This window comes from Eupeodes corollae, chromosome 2 (genome assembly GCF_945859685.1).
Source record: "Eupeodes corollae chromosome 2, idEupCoro1.1, whole genome shotgun sequence".
Lineage (NCBI taxonomy): Eukaryota > Metazoa > Arthropoda > Insecta > Diptera > Syrphidae > Eupeodes > Eupeodes corollae.
This window is the reverse complement of record NC_079148.1, coordinates 57,012,433-57,039,465: the sequence shown is the minus strand read 5'-3', so window position 1 is coordinate 57,039,465 and position 27,033 is coordinate 57,012,433. Positions and strand designations below refer to the sequence as shown.

Sequence of the window (27,033 nt, the reverse complement as noted above, 5' to 3'; positions counted from 1 at the left end):
AAATTATTGTATTTGTGTTCTTAGTCAAAAACAGTGGTGTTTTTATTTAATTATTGGTCTTTATTTCTTCGTGATTAAACTTGATTACAATGCCCGCTTCTAGACGCCATTTGGATACTGACAACGCAATAAAAGCGATAAATATCCTGGAGCAAGGAGTGTCTCAAAGGGCTGTTCCAAATCGAATCGATGTATCCAAAACGTGTGAGAACGCTTCCAGGAAACCAGGAGTGTAGCAATGAGAACAGGACCAGCAAGAATTCGAGCCACAACTCAGCAAGAAGACCGGTACTTTTGAAAAACTGCCGGTCGGAAACGTACTGTAACCATTCGGGTCATACAAACTTAAATGGAACAGTCAACTGGCACTCAAATCAGTAGGTAAAACATTCGCAATCGACTCCACGAAAATGGTCAAAGTTACAGGGTGCGTGCTATTCGGCTGAAACTTACACCGGCCCATCGAGAAGCGCGATTAGGGAACTCCCCTGAACAATCAAATAAGACCATTGACAACTGGAGGTTTGTACCCTTTGCAGACAAATGCAAAATAATTTTTTTCAGTAATGATTAAAGAATACTAGTTTGAAAATGGGCAGGTGAACCTTTTAGCGGCCCATCGATTTATCGAAGTGACCGATTTTAGGGCCCCATGTTTTCGTATGGGCTGGAATAAGTTTGCAAGGCAGAATAGAGCTGATTATCCTGGATAATGGCAGCGTTATCGCCGTCAGTTACATTGAAATGGTAATACGACCTGTTGTTATCCCATTTTCACAAAAATTTGGCGATTTAATGGTTTTTATGCAAGACAATGCTCGCCCACATTCGGCCGTATGACGCAAGCAGTTCTTTCTTACTTCAATATTACACTTTCGACATGGCCAGAAAAGAGCATAGACTTCAACCCGACCGAGCATTTATCGGACCAGTTGAAGAGAAGCCTCAACAAAAAAAAAGTAGCATTAAACAGGAATTCATTAACTCGTTACAATCCCTTTGGGGCGTAACCCCGAACAAAGTGTAAGCGTACCAGATTTTAAAAGTGTGTACACTTTGTTTTAATACTTAGCTGAAACACATTAACCAAAATAAAATATAACTACTAAATTTTTTTTTGACGAAAGCCAAAAAACCTTGTGGGCCCTATTTTGTTTTGAGTAGTATATTATTATTTAATAAGATGATGAAAGATATTTTTGTTAAAAAAAACTTACCTTTGACACTTAAAATAAAACCATTTTAAATACAATAAAAGAGGTTTTTCATTACGATGTCGTTTTGCTAAATATTGACATTTTTAAGAATCTTAGGTCATCGTATCCTGTTTGATTATGGACGCATTCTTCACTTAAATTAATAAAATTAAGAAATTTACCTTTTAAGTGAACTACATACAATTTTATTTTGAAATCTTCCTTGAATCCAAAAACATATTTTTTTTTAAGAATGTTATTTGATAAAAGTTTTGAGATCCTGAAAAAAATTGCTTCGACAGCGTACTTCCTGAAATAATATCATAGGATGAGTTGATAATTGATACAAATAATTTGTAATTCTTTGATTGCTTTAGTCAAAGCTGAAGGAATCAAATAGCTGGTTGTCAAAACCTTACGGTCACAGAAACACTACGAAATTAATTCCCTCAGATATTATCTCGGTAGACACTGACTACTGCACTCCTACTTTAAACCTTAGTAAGGGTTTTAAGGTTATTTTCCCATCAAGAGAAGATTGGGAGGATGATATCGTGTTGATAGGTTTCGACACAACCATCTTTACTGACGGCTCAAAGATGGAGTGCGGAGTTGGTTCTGGGATCTTTTCTGAGTCCCTAAATGTAGCTAAATCCTTTAGGCTTCCTGACTTTGCTAGCGTTTTTCAGGCTGAAGTGCTGGCAATAAGGGAGGCATGTAAGATACTTAAACAAAACCCAAACTAAAACCGAAATGTGGCTATCTTTACAGACAGTCAGGCAGCTGTCAAAGGCATTAGCTCGGCCATATCCTCATCTAAATTGGTCCAGCAATGTCGCGATGAGCTTGCGAGCCTGAATATTAACCTCAGTGTCACCCTGATCTGGGTTCCGGGCCATAGTGGTATCGTGGGAAATGAACGGGCTGACGAGCTAGCCAGGCAAGGATCGGCCCTTCATAGCTCACTTGCGGAAATGGTTAACATTCCTCTTGGTGCTATGAAGGGTAAAATCTTAGCAATTTACCCAACTGCATTATATCTAGGAAGATATGGCCCACCTATAAAAAAACGATCTTCTATGCCGGCAAAGGCAAGACATAGCCAGGATTGTTGCGGTTTGTACCGGACATTGGCCTGTAGGAGTTCATGCAGAGAAGTTGGGTATCACTTACAACACCTTTTGCCGTAGCTGTAGTGACCAAAGAGAAAGTGAAACGATAATCCATTTCCTCTGCAAATGTCCTGCTTTGGCAAACACTAGAATGAAATACTTTGGAAAAGCATTCTTTCAAGAACTTGATGAGTTATCTGAGACAAAGATTAGAGACCTAACCTTTTATCTCAATGCGACAAAATGGCTCTAACATAATCACTATGAAGCTTCTCTATCAATCTATCAATTTCAATCAAAGGTCAAACGAGTTTTTGGTATCAAAACGGCGCACTACAGCGCTAATTGGATCTCAGGCTAGGTTGCCTTGAGATCGCCATTTCTACGTACCTACCTTGACTGCTTTCCTTATGAAACTACCGTCCGAATAAACAGATGCTTTATACAAAAATACAATATTGTATTTAGTTAAACTTCACCTTTAATTTCAAATTAAAAGGTAACTCGGGCTTCAATAGGGTGCCATTCGTTTATTTATAATTTGAGTTATTATCGAAATGATTTAAAATTTTAAAAACGTTGTATGTACTTCGAAAACTCTTTTATAGGATTACATCTAAAGCCAAAACGTAAACCGAGTTATTCGTATGTTTGTAACTTTCGTAGTTGAACTGAGTGCGTACGTACACGTTCGTGTACTTTACCAGTTCAACTCTTCAACGTTTGGTGGCCAAATTTCAGACGACCTTCCGTAAACAATCAGCCAACACCCGTAAGTTCAAAGAACGCAAGATTGGCCGAGAACATCGCCGCGGTCCGTGAAAGTGTACAGCACAAGAACTAGATTTTTCGCAGACTTCAACATGGCGAATTTTACGTCACGACTTAGGCCTACACCCGTACTGATCCAACTAACCCAGGAGCTCAAAGTTTCTGACCATTGACAACGCCGCCGTTTGTTTGCTGGCTGGGCCTCTAATCGTTTGGAAGAGGACCCTTATTTTGGTCGAAAAATCATCTTTTTTGGATGAAAGGCTGTGTTAACAAGCAAAATTGCCGTACATGGGACGACATTATTCCAGGCGAAATTCCCCAGGTTATAATGTATCCTCAAAAAGTTACCGTTTGGTGTGGATTTTGGGCCGGCGGCGTAATTGGTCCGTATTTTTTTGAAAACGAAGTTAGTGAGACGGTCCCCGTCAACACCAAGCCCAAATTGATCCATATGGACCTAGACGACATGTGGTTCCAGCAGGACGGCGCGGCGGCGGGGGCGCTACGTGCCACACAGTAAACACGACGGTTGACATTTTGCATTGACGATTTGAGCTTAAGGTTATCTCTCGTAGGGTTGATGTGAATTGGCCACCAAGGTCATGCGACTTGACCCCCTTAAAAATTTTTTGTGGGGTTTCTTAAAGTCACAGGTCTATGCAAACAAACGACAATCGACCAATGTCCTAAAGGTGAACATAAGACAAGTCATCGCTCAAATTCAGAAACACAAAATTAATAGCAACATATACTATACATATGTATATATATATGTAAGTTTGTTGCCTTCTTATTAACAAACTTAGGTGCCATAATAACTACGAGATCTCTTCTACCTTCTCGACATTTTGCTAAAGCACTGTACATACTCGTATGTATAAACACATCTAGTATTAAGGATCATACTTTTCAATATTAATATTTTATTATTTTATACTAATTTTCAATGATTTGTAAATTGTTCAATAAGTTGTATCAAAGATTTGAAAGCCGACATAATTGTTGATTTAGATATGTTTATTAATATTATTCTTATTGATATGTTTTTGTTAATAATGTTTTGATTTGTTAATTTAATTATAAAATAGTTCTTTACTGCATCAACTTGTGTCTCAAATAACTCAAATAACTCACATAAATATATTATATCTGCTTGCTTATATGTATATATTTTATATAAATTAAAAAGATCATAATTATATTAAAATCGTTTTAGATATACCTTCGAATTTCTTAATAGGTATGATTAAATTAAATAGAACTGTTTTAAACTCCGTATGTATTTTTTTTGATAATAACCCAAACCTTCAATAATATCAAATAAATTTAATTTACTTACTTACTTACTTAAGGTGGCGCTACAGTCCGGGGCGGACCTGGGCCTCAACCAACAAGCGTCTCCAGCCAGCTCGGCCCCTAGCTAGCTGTCTACAGTTTCGCACGCCAAGTTGGTTGAGGTCCTCTCCCACCTGGGTGCGCCACCTGAGTCGCGGTCTTCCTCTACTGCGCCGTCCCTCGGGATTGGATTCGAAGACCTTCCGAGCTGGAGCGTTGATGTCCATCCGCTCTACATGACCTAGCCATCTAAGCCGTTAGACTTTAATTCTGCTAACTAGGTCAGTGTCGCTGTACAGCCCGTACAGTTCGTCGTTATATCTTCTCCTCCATTCTCCATCTATGCGTACGGGACCAAAAATCACCCGAAGAATTTTTCTCTCGAAGCATCCTAAGACGCTCTCATCTTTCTTTGACAGGGTCCAGGCCTCAGCGCCATAAATGAGAAGCGGGATGATGAGTGTCTTATAGATGGTGATTTTACATGCTCGAGAGAGAACTTTACTTCTCAATTGCCTTCTATAACCAAAGAAGCACCGATTTGCAAGAGTTATTCCTCGTTTGATTTCAGCGCTGGTGTCTTTGTCTGTATTAATAACGGTGCCTAGTTAGACAAAGTACTTAACTACCTTAAACTTATAGCTGTCAATGGTGACGTTTTGTCCAAGACGTCGTCGTTCAGTGTCCTTTTTTGATGACAGCATATACTTGGTCTTGCCCTCATTGACCACTAAACCCATCTTCTTCGCTTCCGTCGCAATGCTCAAAACGCTCCACTACATCACGCTTTGATCTTTCAATTATGTCAATATCATCTGCGTATCCGAGTAATTGGATGGACCTTTGGAAGATTGTGTCTCTAGTGTTGACGGTTGAGTTTTGCACAATTCTTTCCAGAACGATGTTGAAGAAATCGCATGACAGTGCGTCGCCTTGTCTAAAACCTTTTGACATCAAATGAATCGGTAAGATCTTTTCCGTCCTTGAAAGAGCAGCGTGCATTCTCCATCGTCATTCTGCGCAAACGGATAAGTTTGACAGGAAGCCAAAACTAGACATTGCTTTGTAGAGCTCTTCCCTATAGATGCTGTCATACGTGGCTTTAAAATCGATAAAGAGATGGTGGGTATCGATTTGAAGTTCGTGGGTTTTTTCCAAGATCTGCCGTAGTGTGAATATTTGGTCGATAGTGGACTTTCCTGGTCTGAAGCCACACTGATAAGGACCAATCAGGTTATTGACGAATGGCTTCAGACGTTCACATAATACGTCGGAGAGGAACTTATACGCAATGTTAAGGAGACTGATGCCTCTGTAGTTAGCGCAGCTTAGAGGGTCTCCTTTCCGACCATAGTTTGCAGATGAATTGGTGCATGCACCATACCAAGTCATCGCCTGCTGCTTTGAATAGTTCGGTAGCGATGCCGTCAGCTCCAGCAGCTTTGTTTGATTTAAGTTTAGATATAGCTATCTTCACTTCGTCACGGTCGGGTAGGCGGTACTTCCTTGTTTTGGCTTGGATCGGGTTATCCGTAGCCGTACCTTGGCTACAACGAGGTAGTGGTCCGAGTCCATGTTGGGCTCTCGGAATGTTCGGCATGGATACTGGAGAAGTGTCGTGCGTCGATCGCAATGTGGTCAATCTGGTTGACGGTTGATTGATCAGGAGATTTCCATGTCCCCTTGTAGATATTAAGATGCGTGAACTGCGTACTATCTAGCCTTAATCCGTTGTCGGAGGTGGTGTCGTGCAGGCTGTATCTCCCGACTATGCCACCAAAGCTGTCTTCTCTTCCTAGCTTGGCATTAAAATCTCCTAAGACAATTTTAATGTCATAGCCAGGGCACTGCTCATATGTCTTGTCCAAGAGCTCGAAGCATATGTCTTTGGTGTCTTCATCTTTCTCCTCTGTTGGGGCATGCGCGCATGTTAGGCTTATGTTGGCGAATTTAGCCTTGATGCAGATTGTCGTGATGCGCTCGCTCACACTGTTGAAACTCAAGACTTTTTGCCTGAGCCTAGTTCCAACAACAAATCCACACCCAAATAGACGCTGTCTTTGTTCTCGGTAGCAGTCGCCGTAGTAGATATCGCAGTCTTTTAGCTTGCGTTTGCCCGGTCCATCCCATCGCACTTCTTGGATGGCTGTAATATCTGCCTTGCAGCAGTTTAGGGTTCCGCTAATTGTTCGGCTGCACGTGGTCTGTTAAGGGACCTAACATTCCACGTACATATCCGAAGTTCGTTGTCCTTATTTCGTTTGCGTGGGTTGTCAACAGTGAATCCGTCCGTATCCGAAGCTTGTTGGTGCTTCGAAACTAAAGGTATTTTTTACGTAGCCAGGAAGTCACCCCGACGGCACAACCCCCAACCTGGAGGGCCAGATCTTTGGTATAACTCCAAGGAAGGGGAGCCGGATAAACCGCTCCTTACAGGCCTGGGCTCCGAATATGTCGAAAAAGCCCTAAAAGATGTTCACTAAGTAGTTCAACCTTACTGGAACTGTAGACGCCACCGTTGATTCCATCTCGAGAATTTGTCCGCTGCCGCCTGGATAAGGAGAGGTGCCTTAGTGGAAACACCTCTCCCCCCTCTCTCGTTTGCTGCCTCCAACAACTTTCCACTGGGGTTGGAACCCAATCTCCAGTTGAGGTACTACGCACCCGATGTTCACCGCGGGGAGGTGAGAGTAGGAGTTGATAGACAGAGGTGTGTTTCGAGAAAAACCTGTGGACGCTTGTGTCCTCTTGAATGCACATGTCTACCATTTGAAATTTTATTTTGATTATTATTTAATTGATTAAATAATACGAACTCGGCGAAAAATATACCCTTTTACAAGTTGTATTGGATGGTTTCAAATATATGCTGGTGTTCTCCAACTTTCTTTCCTATCTTCATAAATGATCTTTTGTGTGTCACTTCTAATCCATTAAATTGTTTCACTGAAGGCAGTACTCTCAGCTTTTAATGTGCTTTTTTAGATTCACATCCTTGTCCTTCCGATGTGGAACTTCAACGGCAGTGTATGATAAGCTCATTAAATTCCCATCTCGATAGCATTGCCCAATATGAGGAATTACAAACGAATTTAATGCTTCTAAAACTCAATGCTGGCTTCTGTCTTTAAAGTGTACTCTAACCCCAATGCTTTTGCACTTGCAAACAGGAAACTAAACAACTTTCTGTATCTCATATCACCTCTTATGAAATAATCACATAATTCAAAATTGCCAAAAATGCTGCCTAGTGGTTTGGATTTCTCCGACGTAATTTACAAAGCCTTCATTCTTCCAAAACTTGAATATAACTCGCAAATTTGAACAGGTGCCCCTTAAAAAAGTTTAAGTATTTTGGACGGGATCCAAAAAAGAGCTTTGAAAATGGCGATAGAGCTATAACCGACATAAGTACGTCACTCGAACACCGCTGTTCGGTGGTCTGGTAATACTGGTACTTGTAGGAATGCACATCAGTTTTACTTTGAGCTCAATTTCAAACGTACTGTAAAGATATTCTTTTATTAACCGTACATCTAGAATGTGTTATGTTTTACCCAACTCTGTCTTTCCCTATCATTTTGATATTCAAAACTTTAAGACCAATGTGCCCCTGTATGTCCTCTTTAATCCTTTCCTATTTTCCTAATTCTCGCAATGTGTTAAAACTTTAAACATGTTAAGGTTATTAATAACCCCTTGAGCACCCGTTAATTATAAAAAAAAACTATATTGAAGCAATTATTTAATAAAAACAAACTAAAAAATCATCATAAAAATTCTTTACTAAATAAATTAATTTTATATGTATTTTCTTTACTAGTTTGACTGTATTGGTTTTTGTCTTGATTGTAAACGCAAATCCTTTTCTGGAGATTTCTTTGATTTCAAAATCAGCTGATGGTGGTTTAGGATAAGGAAGAATTTGTGTCTTCTTTGCAAAAAAAAGAAGTGGACATCTTGGAATAAACTAAATATTATGAGTGTTTGCTTTTTTCATTATCATTTCCTCGCCGCTAGGTTTCAACATTGCGAATTTAATAGTTTCTTGTTTCTTCAGAAAAAAAGCTTCAATATGTCAACTTGTATTTGAAAAAAGCCTTTAATTTATTATAATATTATCAAATTATTTATGAGAGAGGGATCGAATCATGTGATGAATTTCATTAAATTGAATTTTAATAATATTCTTCCAAAATTTGTCTGAAATTTAAAATTAGCTCGTTTATTCAATTGGATGATTTCATATATACGTAGATGGAATGACGCGTGAGTTCGTATAATTTCGTGCGAATAATAGTACAAAATTCAAGTGATATACAGTGATGGATAAGAAATAGGTCCTCTTTTTAATGTTTAATATTTTATGATTTCTAAAGAAAACTCAAATATTGTTAGCCTTATCGTTCTAGTGTATTTAATTTTATTTTGGTCCAGAATTGTTTTAGACTTTTGGTTGCCTAGAATTAGAAGACTTGTGAGTAATATTCATTATTATTCAATCTAAATTAAGCCAGCAGATTCGTCAGGTCACGGTATTAGATCAACTTCATGAACTATTAGACGTAAAGGTTGTCTTTCTGTCCTTACAGTGTTATGCATATTCCCTTTAGAAAAATTATGAACCCAAAAACATCATATTATCAAAAAATATAACTGAGAGATTCCAATACTTAGTTGCCCCAACATACTTACTTAAGAATACTCAAGAGACGTGGTAAGTACCTACTTACTTTTTATAAACTATATGTTGGTGTGGAAAGGGTTTCCATGGTTTGATGTATGAGGGTTGATAATTTTTATGAAAAAGGAGTATGAACTAGTATTAGGTTAGGTTAAGTTAATGTGGCTGTCCGGGCGATGGAGTAGGACAGTTTTTTTTTCTAAGCTCATTGAAACCAATTTGAGTCCCTTACGAAACGTAAAAGACTGATTATGTTATTATGATTGAGATCGTTTAGAGCGTGAGAGAAGAATTCTTTTGTGTTTTGGAGCTGAAGAAATGTTTCCTCCTCTTCTTCATCCATACAGCTTTCAAAAGCCATTTGAGATCACACCCAGCCGCGTGTAGGTCAGATATTTTTCGTGACTAGACATGTAGTGATGTTATTCCAACTGTTGTTTGTCTTCTTTAAGGCGTCTTGCATTAGCAATAGGTTACGATTGATATGCTAGTATTAGCCAAACAATGCCTTACAATTTCCTGGAATGTATCTATGGCCTGGTACCCAGAAAACTTACTTTACTTACTTAAGTCCTCAGACCTGTTAAGTTAGTTTTGAACCCCTTAAGGGTCCTGTCCTGCGCTATGTGCTTCTTGGTCGGTCAGCTCTTCTACCTTCTTGAGTGAGGGGATTCCACTGCATTGCTTGGCCTGCAATGCAGTCGTTAGCTTTTCGAAGCGTATGTCTAATCCATTGCCTCTTACGCCTTCGTATAATAGAGTCTATAGGTTGCTGAGCTGTCCTTCTATGAAGGATCTCATGGGATATTTGGTTTTGCCGTAAAATCCTCAGGATGTTGCGAAGACATCTATATACGAAGGTTTACAGCTTTCTTGTAATGGCTGAAGTAATTTTCCAGGTGCGGCACCCATAAAGTAGCACTGATTCGACATTCAAAGCTTTGTTCTTAAGCTGATAGAGTTATTCCTCCAAATTTTTGACAGCATACCAAACGCCGCTTTTGCTTTGCCGATGCGGCAAATGACGTCTTGTTCGGTTCCGCCAACGATGGAGACTTTATTTCCAAGGTATTGAAAGCTCTCCACTTCTTCCACCGGTTGCGAGGAAATAATAATGGATATTGGGGTTCCGAGGCTGATCATTTTTGTTTTGCCGGAATTAACAGCAATGGGTAACGTTATTATTGGCAGTTACATAGCTGTAAACACAGTCCAGAGAGAAAAATACAGATACATACGATACTTCTTTTATCGCCAAAAGTTCCGCCTAAAACATGCTACAATAATTGGGAAGGCAGAATGAGATACTTAAGTTCATTCGTTCAGAATACACGACTCCACCAAACCCCAAAACTTGAACTAGTATTGATATGGAAAATTATTTAGAAATTCTTCTACGTTAGTATTTAATTGTTTGCAATTAAAGCACGTAAGGCCCTTAAACTCATGTCACAATATCTCATGATGAAGTTGTTTTAGTAACTTGATCCGCTTCTACCTTAATTTATATAGAAAAGTTAAAAATTCACAACAATTCACCCAAATTCACGAGGGCAAGCTTTTGGCAATAAGTGTGTAAGACAATAAATGTTCTACACTTCAAATAACACAATAAAACGACTATTAAATTTAACTTTAAGTCTTTGGTATATATTATGCCACATGTACAATAAATTGTCAAAATTTGTTGATTTATTTTTTCTAACATTTAATTTTTTCAGAATACATTTTTTTATTACTTTAATTTTAATTCTCTTCTTGTGGACCTATTGTTTTGTCCCTTACTGTGAATTTAGTATGTTTGATATGCATGAGTGATAAAAGTATTCGAAATATATTAAAAATTTATGAAATGCATGCGTGATTATGTTAATGGTATGTAGATTTTATAAGATGAATATTTATAGCTGCATCTATAAAAAGGTTAGATTAATGACTAAACATGTTAAGACTATTTTTGAAAATTAATAAGTTGCTAAATTCCACGAACAATTCTATACGTTTTTAGTGGAACTAGCAGTGTTCAGTTCTAAGAGAACACTTACCACCCTTGCCCCAGTCCGCCCAGCTCGAGTTTGATTAGGGTTACGTATTTGACTGAGGTTAACAATAGAGTTCAGTTTTTCAATTGAAGTTTGGTTGGAATGGTTTTAAACTTACAGCAAAGAAAAACTATATGACAAATTTTAGCAAATAAAAATGATACTTTACAAACAGTGAAATTAGGGAAAACAATTTGATTGCTGTGAAAACTCATGAATAATAATTTTAATTTAATAGAATGTGTTTAAAAAAGTACACAATTTTTTAGTAGTGAAAAAACTCGTTATGTATAATTACACATCAAATATATACATACGGCTTTAAGTAACGAAAAGATTCGTTAGAGTCACTAACTAAATTGTTTGACATTTGCAATATACATTTTTAACTTATACTGTGGCTGATTAATAAAATAACGCAATCGCTGACTGATAAAGTGCAATAAACTGTTGTATTTGTTTAATTTTCCATTGATGTCTTTTTTTCTTTATAGGTCATTTTGTAGCGATACATACTCTAACTTTCTATAGTCTGGGGAGTTCCCAATAAAGTCTTAAAACAATTCAAGACATACAATAAAACAAATAATTGCACACACCTTTGCCTTATCTATTGTTTACCCATGATGTGTTCTATAAGTTCTAAAAAAGTAAACAGGAAATTAAAAGGTTCGATGTATCATTCGAAAGAAAAATGTTGGAGAAAATTTTGTTAAACTTAACAAATTGGGTATGCCCCCTTTTTGAATTCAATACAAACACATACACTCCGCTTCGACTGAATATGCACTCACATTTGTATAAATTCTTTTTTCCCAAATTACAATAGTTATTACTCTATCTATTACGATGAGATGATTACTATATTTATATTTATAATAGATTAAGGAACAAAAGTTTTACATCTAACTTACAATCTTAAGAGTTTTAGAACTCAACATTTTGTTCTTTTCAGCTTTAATACATTTTGTATACAATAAAAAATAGACGAATTTATATAATATTAAATTTAGGGACATTTCTACAAAACAAAACCTTTATGTAATACTTATGGCTGAATCACAAACACGCTTCAGCTTTGGCTTCGTCTGCGTTACGGTGGGCCTGCTTCGAGGTTGCTTTGAATGACATTTCTATTATTTCATCCCTCCAAAGAGCAAATATTTTGTTTGTTGACATTTTTTTACAACTGATGAGCTGTCAGACAAAGCAAATGTTCAGATAATTGAACTAAAGCTTCCGTTTGGAGTCACATTACGTTACATTACGTTCTTTTCCTTACGATTGTCAAACTGTACTTGAGGTCGAAGCTCCATTGTGATAGCATGCATTGAATTCCTATGGCTGAACTCGTAAACGTCAGGCGAAGCCGAAGCTGAAGCGTGTTTGTGTTTCAGCCATTATAATCTAAATTGCACATAGGTCATTTATTACACTGTTTCCGAGAATTGACATTTATAAATAAAATCTGATACATATTTTATAGAGAGGCTAGCAACAAGGTTGACATTAGTTTTTTTTTCATGTAATTTCAATATTGTAAATCATTTAGGTAATTAAAGAATAATTTTAAGTACTTTATTTTTGTATTATTTGTAATTTTTTTTTTATGACAGGTAGCGCAATCGTACAAGACAGAAATACATTATAATTTTTTTTTTGTGCAGAAATATTAGGATTTTTCCCTACTGTTTTTCGTCATTGTGCAAGTTCTCTTTCTTTTCCGCTATTACATCTATTCAATGAATCTATTTCCAATGGTATTTTCGTGAATGAGTGGAAAGTCTCTATCATTGATCCGATTTTTTAATCTGGATCAAAAAACTTAGTAACGAACTTTAGACCAATAACTAAACTATCTGTTGTTTCAAAGCTTTTAGATAGCCTTGTTCAAGGTAAATTTAAATCTACCATAAAGTAAAATGTAAGTAAATATCAACATGGTTTTTGGAAAGGTAGGTTCATGTGATTTATACAGACTTTGTAAAAGCCTTAAGTAGGGTTAATTTACACATTCTCTTAAAAAAAACTTCAAGCATCCATATGCTTTCCATAAACCGCTACTTCAATGGTTTTCTTCATATTTACTTGGTAGAAAACAATATGTAAAGATCAGGGACTTTTTCTCAAAAGAGATTAAAGGTGTTCCAGAAGGTAGTCATATGGGTCCTTTATTATTCTTACTTTATATCAATGATCTTCCAAATGTTCTTAAAAATCCTCATTGCCTTATGTATGCGGATGACATAAAGTTCTTTTCTCGAATTTCTAATTTAATTGATTGTCTTCTGCTTCAAAATGATCTGAATTCATTTGTTGATTGGTGCAAGTCAAATGATCTGTTGTTAAATGTTGACAAGTGTGCTTGTATGGCCTACAATAGAACTTTGTTAAATATTATTCCAAACTATTCATTAAATAATTTTCCGTTACAAGTTGTCATATTAATTACATTGTATCCAAAGCAAATTCTTTACTTGGATTCATCAAAAGAAACTCATTGGAATTTAAGGACCCTTACACTATTAAATCTCTATATTGCAGTATTGTGCGTCCTTGAATATAACTGTGTTGTTTGGAGTTTTACAACTGATTTTAATAAATAGAGAATTGAAAATGTTCAAAAAAAAAATCTCAGATTTGCTCCTCGAAATATTTTTGAAAACAATATAGAAGGTTTCCATCATTCTTATAATTCTAAATGTCTGTTACTTGGAATACAAACTCTTGAGTCGAGAAGAAAAATGTATAGTGCCATGTTTATTCGTGATATTTTGACTTCAATTGCTTGCATCTTCAATTTCCTTAAGAGCCAGATCGCTCTTGTCAATTGATTCTCATCATACGCTATATGGACAACGTGAACCGATTTCCGCAAGTTGATTTTTATTTAATATGTTTTATTCTAGTTTAGATATTTATATCAATGTCCAGAAACTTATTTAAAAGTTGATTATTCACTTTAATTAATTAATTATTTTTTTTTCAATTTTTAATTTTATATAAAATATGTAATATTATGTATTTATAAACTGAATTGTATTATACATGTACTAAATTTGAAATCTGTTGAATGTAAATTCGTAGATTGGTTACTTAAATAAACAAACAAATAAATAAGATAGGTTAAAAAATTGTGTTATACAAAATAAGTTTGTTTTCAGTACTTAGCTTTGAAATAAATAAATAAATTGGGTGGCGCAACAGTCCGTTAAGAACTAAGGCCTAGTGACTTAAAACTCTTAACCATTCCTGTGTGCGAGTAATATTGTCAGGAATGGAGGGGACTTACAGTTTATATGCCGAATCCGAACGGCTAATTTGAGAAAGCACTTTTTCATGACAAGAGTTACTCTTGAAGAATTTGTCAAATCCTCGCAAGAGGCAGTACACGTGCAAAGACTTTAGATGGCATAGGCAGGGATCGAACCCAAGACCTCTGACAGTCCAACGCACTAACCATCATGCCACGGGTACTACCTACTACTAAGCTTTGAACTTCGACTAATAAATGGATAGAGTATTCTAATATACATATCGATTTTGTTTATTGTATCTATATAGTATGTTTTTGAAAAGTTAACTTTTTATCCATTGCGATACTCAAATATTTAAATTGACTTTCCCACTGTATATTGGTATTATAAAATTTAAGGCAAGTATATGTTAAATAACTGTTTTCCTGCGATGTGGAAAGAAAACGGCTTGAGACTTAGTACCATTGGCTTTAATTTTCCATTTCTTAAAATAATTTTCAATTTCTTTAAGATGTTGTTTGCAATGAAGACATAATATTTACAGGGTTTACATTGATAGAGTATATTGCAGTATCATCTACAAACATTGCCAAATATGTATTGGTTTTTTTTTCTGTACGTATCTTTATAAGTAATAATAAAAGCTATTAAAACGTCGCTCAATTTTACTAGCTGATGCATGACTGGTTAGGTCTTGGTGTCTAAACAAATCGATTTTAGCTATAGAATCACTTTTAAGGCATGGTCTTAAAATTTAAGGTCAGAAATTTAAGCGCTCATAAAGAACGATAAAATGTTGTACCTATTCAGTTGACTTGACAAAAAATGCGAAAACAAAACCCGCAGTTTTATTTGGACAATCAGAAGGAATAGGGCAGGGGATGAAATTTAGCACATTTTTATTTTACTTTTCAATATACTCTCCCTTAAGCCTAATGCACTTTTCACTTCATCGAAAAGTTTATTAATGCCTTCGAAAAAAAAAATGATTTGTCAAGTCGTTCAAAATAGGCAGAAATTGCCGACTACACTTGTTCATCATCAGTAATACTTTTTCCACGGAGTTCTTTCTTCAGATTTGGAAATAAAAATAATCATAAGGGGCCTAATCTGAGCTTCGAGTCTTTTACGCCACTGTATCGATTACTGTTTTGACTCAGGCTTAAAATTATGAAGTCAGGTTTTAATTTGGGTAATAAATTCATCTCTCTTCCCATTAGAGAGATTTAAAAGGTCACGAGAAGGCTTTACTCGCTGTCAATTGTGAACAGCTGAAAGCATTTTCGGTATCCACCTTGCACTGATCTTAGACATGCCAAGAATATTTGAAGTAGCTGCAGAATATTTGAAATTGTTCTAGGTGATACTCCAACCATTTCTGCAAGTTTTTTCTCCTTTAGTCGAGAATCTTCTAGAAAAAGTTTCTCGACTTTTCCGACGACGCACGTCTGAGGAAGTTGCCTCAATCGGTCGGCCCAAGCAAAGATCTTCTTCTATGGACTCTCTTCCTTGTTTAAAAAGAATAGCCACTTGTATATCATTGTTTACCCAGAGCAAGAGTCTACGTTAATAGCTGACATCATTTCAAAAATGATCTGAGGCGATTTGCCTTGCTTAGTCAAAAACTTTATCACTGCCCGAAACTCACTTTTGTCCATTATTAAATTTTTCTCTCGGTTTGAGTTACTCAATCAGCAAAAGCTCAAACACTAATCACCTGAATTGAACCAAGCTCGGCATAAATGTCCCTAATAAATGTCCACACAATATGAGATCCTAAAATGTCCCCCAGGGCTGCTCCAACTACTCCATTCTGCGAACTTTTTGACCCACCCTCGTAGTATCAATAGATGGCAAAAAAGACGAAATATTTTGAAAAAAATGCACAAATTATTTTCAAAAATGTTTGTGAATACTCAGTTGCAGCGGAGTGTAAATTTCCACTATGCTGGTTTTGTCTTGTAGGTTGATCTTGTTTTAAAGTAACAGTCATTCAATTTTTTTTTTTTTTACTTGATTAGACTTAAGATACTCGTAATAAAGTGTCTTAATATTATGATATATCAAGAACTTTATTTTAAAAAGCTTTAATTTTTATATTCTTAGAACGCATTAAACAAACTTTGATCAATAAAGTTGACAGATTGGTAATTTTGGAAGAACGCTATTTTGTATAAAAATAAAGTTCAAAGAAATTAATTTGGTTTGAATATGAATCTATAATAAATTCATATACTTTAGCAACATGAAAAGTGCCATTAATGTCTTGATATAAATATTCTCTGTTATTATATGTCCCTTTTTTTTATAGATTATTAAAGTTTCTCCAACAAATGAAACACTAAATGAGTTGTTCTTAAGGTTAATTTATTAATCCACCTAAAGCAAATGGCGACCTTTCGTTTGTCTCCAAATAATACACCCCTGTTAAATTTTTTTTCGACGAATCTCCACCCATCAAAGCCGTTTTGGAGGCCGGTTTATCACATTTTCGAGTCTTCAATAGACTTTTCACCACACTTGCATCACATCCCCTACCCCAAAAACCAACTTTACTACTTATCGATTCACCAAAAACCTTAAAAGCCCGAAAATGATGACATTCAGCCAATAAACATCCTGGTTGAAAATTGCCATAATTTACATAGAAGTCGGCATGTCCTATCGGCTCTTCGAAGCCATAGCCTCCAGCATTAGTGTGTATGATTTCAACATAATTTGCATCGTCTTTTGTTAATCGTTCCTTTGTATTCTCAAAACTGAACATGGGTAACGCTGGATCTAATCCAAAAATAACAGGTATTCTTCCCCGTTTAATAGATTTTCCAGCTATTCCAACTATATGCGCGCCCATACTAAATCCGATTAGATAGATTTTCTTGAAGCTTGTTTTAGTTTCACGATGTAGGAAATCGACGAATTTGCCTAGAAGTAAACCAACTGACTTTACACGTTGGCTTGCCGATGCATAGTCCGCAATGGCACCCTTGCCCCAGTCCACTACGATTACATTGTAGTTTCCGTGTTTTAAGTAAGCTGATACAAGGGTTGGAAATATGGCTGCATATTCACTTCCGAACCAACCGTGGACAATTATTCTGTGAAAGAAACAAAATGTTTAAAAATATTATTTTCAATCAATTCCATTGAGTATATTTCGATTTTAATATATTTAAATAAAATTATATTGAAAATTGATTTTTTTGTTGTCATTGAGGGTTATATTAAATATATATTTCCCTGTCTTTAACATTTTGAACATTAATAGTTTCCCTCAAAATTTATTGGTATTGGGAAACAAAATTCCAGAAAAATTATGCTTTCATTGTATTTGATGTTTTGTTCGATGAAAATTTATTTCTAGAGAGATTTAAAAAACTATTAACCGAGAAAAAGATTGACACAGGAACTTCAACAGCAGCTTTGAAAAACACTATAGATTTTAGAGCCACTGGTTTTAAAAAGCTTTGCATACATTAACACAATAATGGACTGCTCAATATCGATAAGTGAATTCGAAATAACTCTCACGAAAATAAAAAACAACAAAGCACCTGGAAGCGATGGAATACTAGTGGAGTTTTCAAAAATTTGAACAATAGCTTAGAGACCTACATTCTGGATTTCTTCAACCGACTCTATGAGAATGCTTGTGTTCCTTCAAATCTTACTAAAGCTTTCATTTTCACTATATTTAAGAAAGGAGATTCTAAACATCCTGAGAACTACAAGCGAATATAAATTCTCAACTCACTTAGAAAGATATTTGCTAGAATTCTTTATGAAAGATTATTTAGCTGGACTTGCGCTCTGGGTTCACCACTGTGGATCACATATTTGCATTAACTAGCTTAGCTAGAAATCAGATTGAAAAAAAAAACAAAAAACTTTATGTCTGTTTCGTAGAGTAAACACAGTAAAATGCTGTATTTTCAATTTCTGAAATCTTCAAACGCAGCTGTATGGGATGGATCTAAACTGTCAGAGTGGTTCGAAACAACGGCAGGCGTTTCACAAGGATACATTTTGAGCACTCTGATATTCGCTCTGTTTATTGATGATATTCTACCGGGTGGTGCTGTTTAAGTTTCTCCTTTTAAATATTTCGAGGGAACAGAGATTCTAGAGGCACAATCTTCCAAAGGTCCATCCAATTACTCGAATACGCCGATGATATTGACATAATTCGAAGATCAAAGCGTGATGTCAGTGGAGCGTTTTTGAGCAATGCGACGGAAACGAAGAAGATGGGTTTAGTGGTCAACGAGGGCAAGGCCAAGTATATGCTGTCATCAAAAAATGATATTGAACAACGACGTCTTGGAAAAAACGTCATTATGGACAGCTATAACTTTTAGGTAGTTGAGGACTTTGTCTACCTAGGCACAGCAATAAACACAGGCAACGACACCAGCGCAGAAATCAAACGAAGAATAACTCCTGCAAATCGCTGCTTCTTTGGACTAAGAAGGCAATTAAATAGGTAAGTCCTCTCTCGAGCATCTAAAACCAACATTTATAAGACACTTATTATCCCGGTTCTCATTTATGGCGTTGATGCCTGGACTCTGTCAAAGAAAGATGAGACCGTCTCAGGATGCTTCGGGAGAAAAATTCTCCGGTGGATTTTTGGTCCCGTATGCATAGATGGAGAATGCAGGAGAAGATATAACGACGAACTGTACGGGCTGTACAGTGACACTGACCTAGTTAACAGAATTAATGTCCAACGGCTTAGATGGCTAGATCATGTAGAGCGGATGGACATCAACGCTCCAGCCCGGAAGGTCTTCGAATCCAATCCCGAAGGACGGCGGCGCAGTAAAGTGAGACCGCGACTCTGGTGGCGCACGCAGGTAGTTGAAAACCACAACCAACTTGGAGAAGAGATACCCGATAAGGTTCATCGTTTTTTTATCTGTCAGTGGAAGTAGTTGTCAAATTTGATTTTGCTCTGTCCACTTTTGAAAAATTGAGCTTGATGTATCAACTAAGTCGTGTACAAATTTTAATATTAAAATATGTATAAACAATTTCTAGAATTACTTGAACATATGATTATTTGAATAAAATGTAATTGGTCTTTTCAAAAGGACCTTCACCAAATTGAAAGATGAAAATTGTGTTTCGCTCTGCAAATTTGAATAAAAAAATAATTATTTTAGCTCAATAAAACGTTCATAGTTTAAATTAAACAAGCATTCTGTTTTGGGAGTAATTAGGGACTTAACAATAAAAGTTGCAAATTTTTTAAATATCATTTTAAACATTCGTAAAATATTAAATGTTTAAAAAGTTTTTCTTTGTTCTATTTCCTACAAAGGGTTAAAATTGGACTTGCCCCCGTTTTGATGCAAGGTCTTGAATTATGTTTAGTTTAGTTTATTCATCAAACAAAGTTACAATAGGTATTACTAGATAATATAATACATACAATTTAAAATCTTAAACATTAAAACCAGCAAAGTATTTCGAAATAACAATAAATTTGATTTAAATAAATATCTACTAACATTGAAATCAATCATGTCGAAAACAGTGTTTGTTTTTCTTAAACACCTGGATAATGGTTCAATGCTAGCATACACAGTTCTATGATATGCAACATTAAAAAACGATTGATTTTGAAGCAATCTCGCAGGAACATTAATCCCAATTAGAGCTAAAATTTGTAAAAATTGAATACGGTCTGCTACTATGTCACGAATGAACATAACCTCTGTGAACTTTCTACGAATGTTAAGTGGCAAAATACCAAGTAGTTTACAGCTCCTTTCATAAGTAGGAAGATCTATGTCCCATTGAAGTCTTTTCACTACAACTCTCGTAAATCGTTTTTGGATCTTCTCGATTCTAAGTGAATGAAGAAAATATGAAGGATTCCAGGTTACACTGCAGTATTCAAGATTAGACAACAAACAAACGCAAAATATAAACACTTAAAGGTATGTTGATCGGAAGACTCCTTTGAGTTTCGTAATATGAAACCTAACATTGAACTGCCTTTAGCAACTAAAAAATCTATATAAAAAATCATACCAAGATCTTTTTTAAATGTTACAACGGACAATGGCATATGATTGATTTTATAGATAAAATTAATTGGACAACGGTTTAAAGAAAACGTTAGGCTTTGGCATTTGGAATTGTTCAAACGTAAACAGTTAGCTAAACACCAGTCCAATAAAAGATCAAGACCTTGTTGCAGAAGAAAACAATCATGATTTTATACAACGAAATACTTTTAGATCATCTGCGTACATCAAGCACTTTGAATTTAAAAACATAACAGGAATGTCGTTTCTAAACAACAAAAAAAGAAGAGGACCAAGATGTCTTCCTTGCGGGACACCAGACGTAACATATACTAGTGCAGAAATAATGTTATTTATACGAAATTTAGCCATTTTAAAAAGTTTGAGTGAAAACCTACTTTATTTATCTTCATAAGTAAAGCATCATGATTAACTCTGTCAAAAGCTTAAGAAAAGTCAGTATAGACAACATCATACTGATAACCTTTTTCAAGTGTATTAAAGACTAAATTACTAAAAATAGTGAGGTTAGTTGTAGTGGATCTACCAAATACAAAACCATGTTGGTATGGTGAAATCATTGCTTTAAGAGAAGAAGTTAATTTGTCAGAGACTAACTTTTCAAAAGAGCAATTTTACAAGCTAAACGAAGTTTGGAACATCTTGCCTAACACCTGATTTGTAAATAGATGTGATTGTTGAACGTTTCCAAGTTCAAGTGAACAATTAAAACTAATTTTAAAATGAACAGCCAATGCATTCCCACACATTCGTAAAATGATTGGTGAAATTCCATCAATATCACGTCGCTTATCATCCTTAACCCTAGAAAGATAACCTTATTTCATATCCCATAAGTGATACACATGATTTTTACGTCTATTCGACGTACGTTATCTTTCTAGGGTTAAGCTTAGACAACGCTAACTCAATCTCAGAATTAGAAAAACTTAAACTGCCTATATTAATAAAAGTATTTGAAGGGTTTATGTTTGTAGCATTAGGTATATTAGGACAATTGTCTCAATAAACCGACTGAAAATGTTTAGCAAACAAGTGATTCTTAGACTAGAAGTAGTAATTTAAAACAGAATTGATAGTCCTTTCGATTCTTGTAATAACTGGAAAAAGTGCACAGAAAGTTTCGAAATCGGAATCAATAATTTCGTTATTTTAAGGGAAATTCGTTATTTTAAGGCAATGTATTTTTTCTTAGGCTTTAAAGTTTTGATTGTATGTAAAATAAGTCTGTAAGATTATGAACGTACTCGTACATATGTAAGAAATATTGAATAGATAGATTTTTACGAGACTGTCTGATTAATTCTTTATTAGCAGATTCGCTTGGCAATTGATAGTTTTTTCTTTAATTTATTCTATTTCTCCTTTCTCTGAATGTAAAGCATTTTATGATAAATGTAAATTAATATTAACTTGATTTAAAATAAAGCTTATTTAAAAAAAAAAAAAAAAAACAATTAAAACATATAACCACTTTTTGACGCGCGCTGTATGACAACTAAGATAATTAGATCATCCCAAGTAGTGGAATATTTGTTGAAAGATGTTTGAAATTTCAATTTCAGATTCTATCGAAAGTAGAAAAGAAGATAAACAAAAAAAAAATAGATGTTGAATGAATATTTTTTTTTTAATAATGTTTTCTGTGGGATTTGTGTAGGCAATAATAAATAGGAACAATTATCAATGGTATTGTTGGTTAACAATTGACATTAGAGAATGGCATGCTTGTTATCGGTTAAAAACAAACATTCAGAAATTGTTGGCGGTGGTTGTCTTTAAGCTTTTGAACTTATATTTTGTTTTCAAACCAAAATATAGGACAAGTAAATATATTCAGCCAAGTTCTTTAGTTTACTTTCACTCGAAATGAAATCGAAATCGATAAAAAATAAAATTCAGTCGTTAATGTTTCACTTTTATCCATTTTGATGTTAATTTTTTTTCTTAAACCTAGACAAATGTTTTTTATTTACTCGACTTTAAAAAAGAAAGAATATAAAGAGATTGAAAATCGACATTTACAATCTTTTTTTCTATGTTCTTGTTTGTGGTTATTTAATTGAGGTTATAAGAAGAAACGAAAAACTGTTTTTGATTTTAAATAGTTTTCGCGCATCATTATTAACATTCATATATATTTTTAACCATTAAATTGTTGAATGTCAGTTTTTTCTTAATTCTTAGAGTGTATGATTTTCGTCAAAGTGAAGTGGTTGAGTATTTTCCAATAAATCCTTACATCCAAGTTTTGATACTTTTCAAAAATTGAAGTTGTTAAAATTGATTTTTAGAAAAAAAAATATATTTCAAAAGAAAACAAGTTTTTGAGCTTTCTTTTGAAAAAAAAACAATCTATGAAAAACAAAATTATTGTAAGAAGTCCAACATGTAATGCAACATGTGCCTTTGATATTAATAAATAATTATTGGTCAACTGATGGAGAACGTCAAAAAGCATCGTCTTTTTCAAGTTATTTTGGTAAAAATTGACAATCAATAAGAATCTTTGAATCTTTTTTGTTTTAAAGTTGGCGTTAGTTCTTTTCAATCAAAACTATATCGGCCAAATTAAAAATGTCATATGGTCCAAAACAATATGATTAAAATTTTGTACGATTTGGACAATATTACCGAACATTTGGCATTTAAAACTTGTTTGAGTTTTATGAAATTTAAAATAAAAATGTCATATCAAGAAGCACAAATTCATTGTCAAATTAATAATTGACATATCTCCCGAAAGATTTCATGTGTTTCAACATTTGGCATTTTGACAAAATGTGTCTTTATTTTGGGCACTTCGACATTTTGAATTTAAAATTTTGTCGCCCAAAAGCAAACATTAAACGAAAAAAATGTCAGATTGCAGATTGTTTGGCTTTTTTTATCTTCAGAAAACGAAAAACGGTCAATTTTCAAAGTTAAATAAAATGAAATAGTTTGCATGCTCATAGTGCTAGCACCCAAAATTATCGCGTATAAACATTGGAATAATTATGCAACCCCTTTTTTGTGGTTGTCACTTTAGAATTTGGGGTAGGTGCAAGGTTGTGTGTAGTGTATGCAAAGATTCTCTAAATCCAGATTCTTTAAATGCAAAGAAACTTTGCCCTACATCTCACCTGCAAAAGATCCTATAGAGAACCCAAAATGGGGGGGGGGTTACAGGGTTGCAAAATGCTCCATACATACTACACGTTTCAAGCCCATCCACTCAAAATGTTTTTCGCCGTAATGATATTTCTAAATTTGGGCGTTACGACATTGGTTTGGGTGAAGACATTTTTGTTTGACGTTTTATTAATGATCTTTTTTACGACGCGACGTTTCTCTTTTTGGGCTTTATATCATTTTATAATTTGGGTAACATTTCGTTGGGTTATAAGACACAAAAAACGATAGAAATCATAATCGTAGTAATGTCCAAAATAAATGTCACAAAGTTAAATCCCTATGTCATAAGACTCAAATTAAAAATTCTTTTGGCCAAAATGACAACCAACAATTTGGAAGTTTTTTATTTGAAATTTATTTGGGCGTTCCGACATTCGCTTTGGGGTCATTTAACTTTTTAGGCTTTGTGACCAATTTTGAACTTTATGAGATTTTGGAATTTTAGAGAGAAGACCTAACGTCTTTAAAGTGTCACATTTTTGTATTTCATGAATTTCTTACGGTTTGTATTACGTTTTTAAATACTGTAACAGTATAGAATATTTTTTTTATGAAACCCACTCGAAAATTTAATTTAAAAAAATAATTTTTCTTTCCAAGTCCTAGTTACAAATCTCAACAATTTCTGAGTAGGAGTGTTGTCAGGAATAGAGAGGACCTACAATTTTTATCCCGAATTTGATTTTAAACACATTACTTTTGAAAATTGGTCAATTCCTTGGGAGAAGCAGTACCCGTCAAAAAAAAAAAAAACTTTTAGATGGCACAGCAGGTATTGAAAATTGAATACATATTCGAGTTTTTTCTTTTTTATTTAAAATATGACATACAAATGTTTTAAGCATTTTCCTAAGTCAGGACAGTCAATAAATTAGTACGACAAATCTTTTCATTCTCGTAATAAAGCTATGCTTAAAAATGTGTACGTTTAAACTGTTTATCTGCTTTGCAAGACTGGATTGCAGATATTTGCACTTAAAGTTGAAACTGAATATTATTGTAAAAGGAATTAAAAAAACACTGAAAATGTGGTCCAAATTAAGTTTTAAATACGGAATTCGACTTAATAACAATATCATCGAATCTTAGCCCAAAATATAGAATTAACAATTGGGTTTTTGTTACAAAATAAAAAAAGGAATATTAGTTTAAATATTTCCTTTGTTTGAAAGTTATTTTTTTGAATTATAACATCATTTCAAAAATATTTCCACAGTTTTTAAAAAGGGAATTTCAAACAGAATCATTAATTTTTTTTTTAGTTCCTAAACGATTTTTAATTTTAAGTTATAATGAATTAAGATCACTTTTAAGCATTGGTTTTATCAATATATTTTCCGTGTTATTTAAAAAAAAAGATTTTTAAGACTCTTTAATTTTTAAACTATAAAAAGCAATTAGGTACGTCCGACCCAACGTTCTTTTTTTTTCGACTATAGATATCTCGAGTTTCAATTAATAATTGAGAACAAAACAAGATAAAACTGTTCATAAGATGATTAAAAAACACAATTACACAATTTTTTCTATCGATACAACTTACTCAACACCGTAAATCTTGAACCAAAAGCATAGTAACACATTTATTTTTATCAATCAAGCTAACACAAAACCACCGAGTCTATTCAATCGACAGACTTTTTGTTAAATTAATTAAATTATGGTTAAGAAACTTAAATTCACATTTTTCTGCTACATTTATCTATGCGTGATGCACTCACCTTGTTGGATGAGATGGATTAAACCGCGAAGCTAACAATGACTTGGTGTCGTTGAATCGGATTTCTTCTCGATGTTCACCTGAACCTTTGGTGTGTAGAAAAAATGAAACGTCTTTGCGTGCAACAAAACCTTGCTGACTCCATCGTGATGTGTCAATGCCAAAAATAGGACCAAGGATATTGATGACAATTGGCAAATACTCCGATAAGGATATTCTAGTTTGGATATCGTTCTTCAAGTCGTCCTCTTCGGAGTCATTGAAATCAATAGTAACGAAATTATCATCCTCAGACGCTTCAGCTGCATAAGAAACACGTGCATTCTGCAACACTGATTTGTATAATAAATAATTAATAATATGTCTTTAATTCAAATCACTGTTTTTTTTTTTTTAATTTAAACTATTATGAATTTACCGGTTAAAAACAATACACATTTGAAAATAAACATATCTTTTATCGCTTAGCCAAGCTACTCGAGACCTGACGTGTGTGCATCAGTTCAAGACACTTCAATGAATGATTTCTAATTTAAGAACATACTTACCAAAGAGTCAATCACCAAATGAGCAGCGCAGCGCTAGCGGAGCGCACTTAATTTAATCCTATCCTGTTTCACTTGTGCCCGTGAACTGAAATTGAACTGAACTGAACAAGATAAACGTTGACTTCTTAAAACCGCTCTATATGTGTACCTATAGTTAAAAGGTAACAAGAAGTTAAAACAAAACATACCACAAAAGAATCAGAACAAGCCATCAAACCACCAACCAATTAATAAGAACACAGGGTCGGTCCGGTCGTCTTAATCTGAATAAAAAATTGTCAATCAGAGCGTTAGCGCCTGATTTCGCTTTCTCAAACTTTATTTGCATATTTTATCAATTGGATCGTCTGAATCATCGTAATTAATTATAATTTTTTGGTGAAATTTAATTTGTGGGCCTGTTTTTTTTTTGTTGATATTTATTTTTATTCATAAATACAAAAATGTAGAGTGCAAGTTTTTGGGTTTTAATTTTTTTTAATTTGGTGTAAATTAAATAAATAAATATAAATATCGAGTTTAATAAATCTTTTCTTTATTTATTAATTTTCATCTGACAATCTCAAATTTGCCATTAATAATTTATTTTAGTGTGTGCAACCACGTTACAGTGGTCCACAATGAGTAGAAAGAAGGTTATAAATCGATAAAATTTGATCATTGTTTTTTAAATCTAGAAACCCAACCATAACTTCAAAGCTGTGTTCCGAGATCTGAATGCTTAGTAAGGCACTCCGACGTCTTATGCACGTTAGAAAGGAAAGTCTTACGTTGAATTATTGGCAGCTTATGTGAGGAAGGATGATCCCAGAGACTTTACAATTATCAATTGTATTAAATCTACTTCGAAGCAGACATCGTGAAAAAAAATTAAGTTCTAAGCTAAGAGGAGTCAGTCGCGAAAGCCTTTTTTAGTAAATTGTATGGTAAACGGCAGACCTTGGGGTCCGCAATTGTATAACGCTCGCCTTCCGATCGAAACAATTAAAAAGACTTGTCGGAAATGGTCAGGATCAGATCCCGGCTGTCGATCTGATGATGAAAATTGAGTATTATAAATAACTAAACAATTTTTAGTAAAGCTCACAGGAAAAGTTAATGATAACAAAACGACTTAACTGATTTCACAGTA

The 27,033-nt window shown here is 34.4% G+C and overlaps 2 protein-coding genes across 2 annotated transcripts in view; one reads left to right on the top strand and one right to left on the bottom strand.

Moving 5' to 3' along the window:
* The window catches only part of LOC129945937 (lysophosphatidylcholine acyltransferase), a 71,125-nt gene that overhangs the window by 6,759 nt on the left and 37,333 nt on the right, over nucleotides 1-27,033 (top strand). The window lies entirely within an intron of this gene.
* On the bottom strand, nucleotides 16,751-25,911 carry LOC129945938 (phospholipase A1-like). The gene is made up of 3 exons (XM_056055920.1): nucleotides 25,772-25,911; nucleotides 25,355-25,685; nucleotides 16,751-17,498 (listed from the first exon to the last, which is right to left on the bottom strand). The coding sequence occupies exons 1-3, from the start codon at nucleotides 25,803-25,805 to the stop codon at nucleotides 16,763-16,765; spliced, it is 1,101 nt and encodes a 366-aa protein (XP_055911895.1). The 5' UTR covers nucleotides 25,806-25,911; the 3' UTR covers nucleotides 16,751-16,762.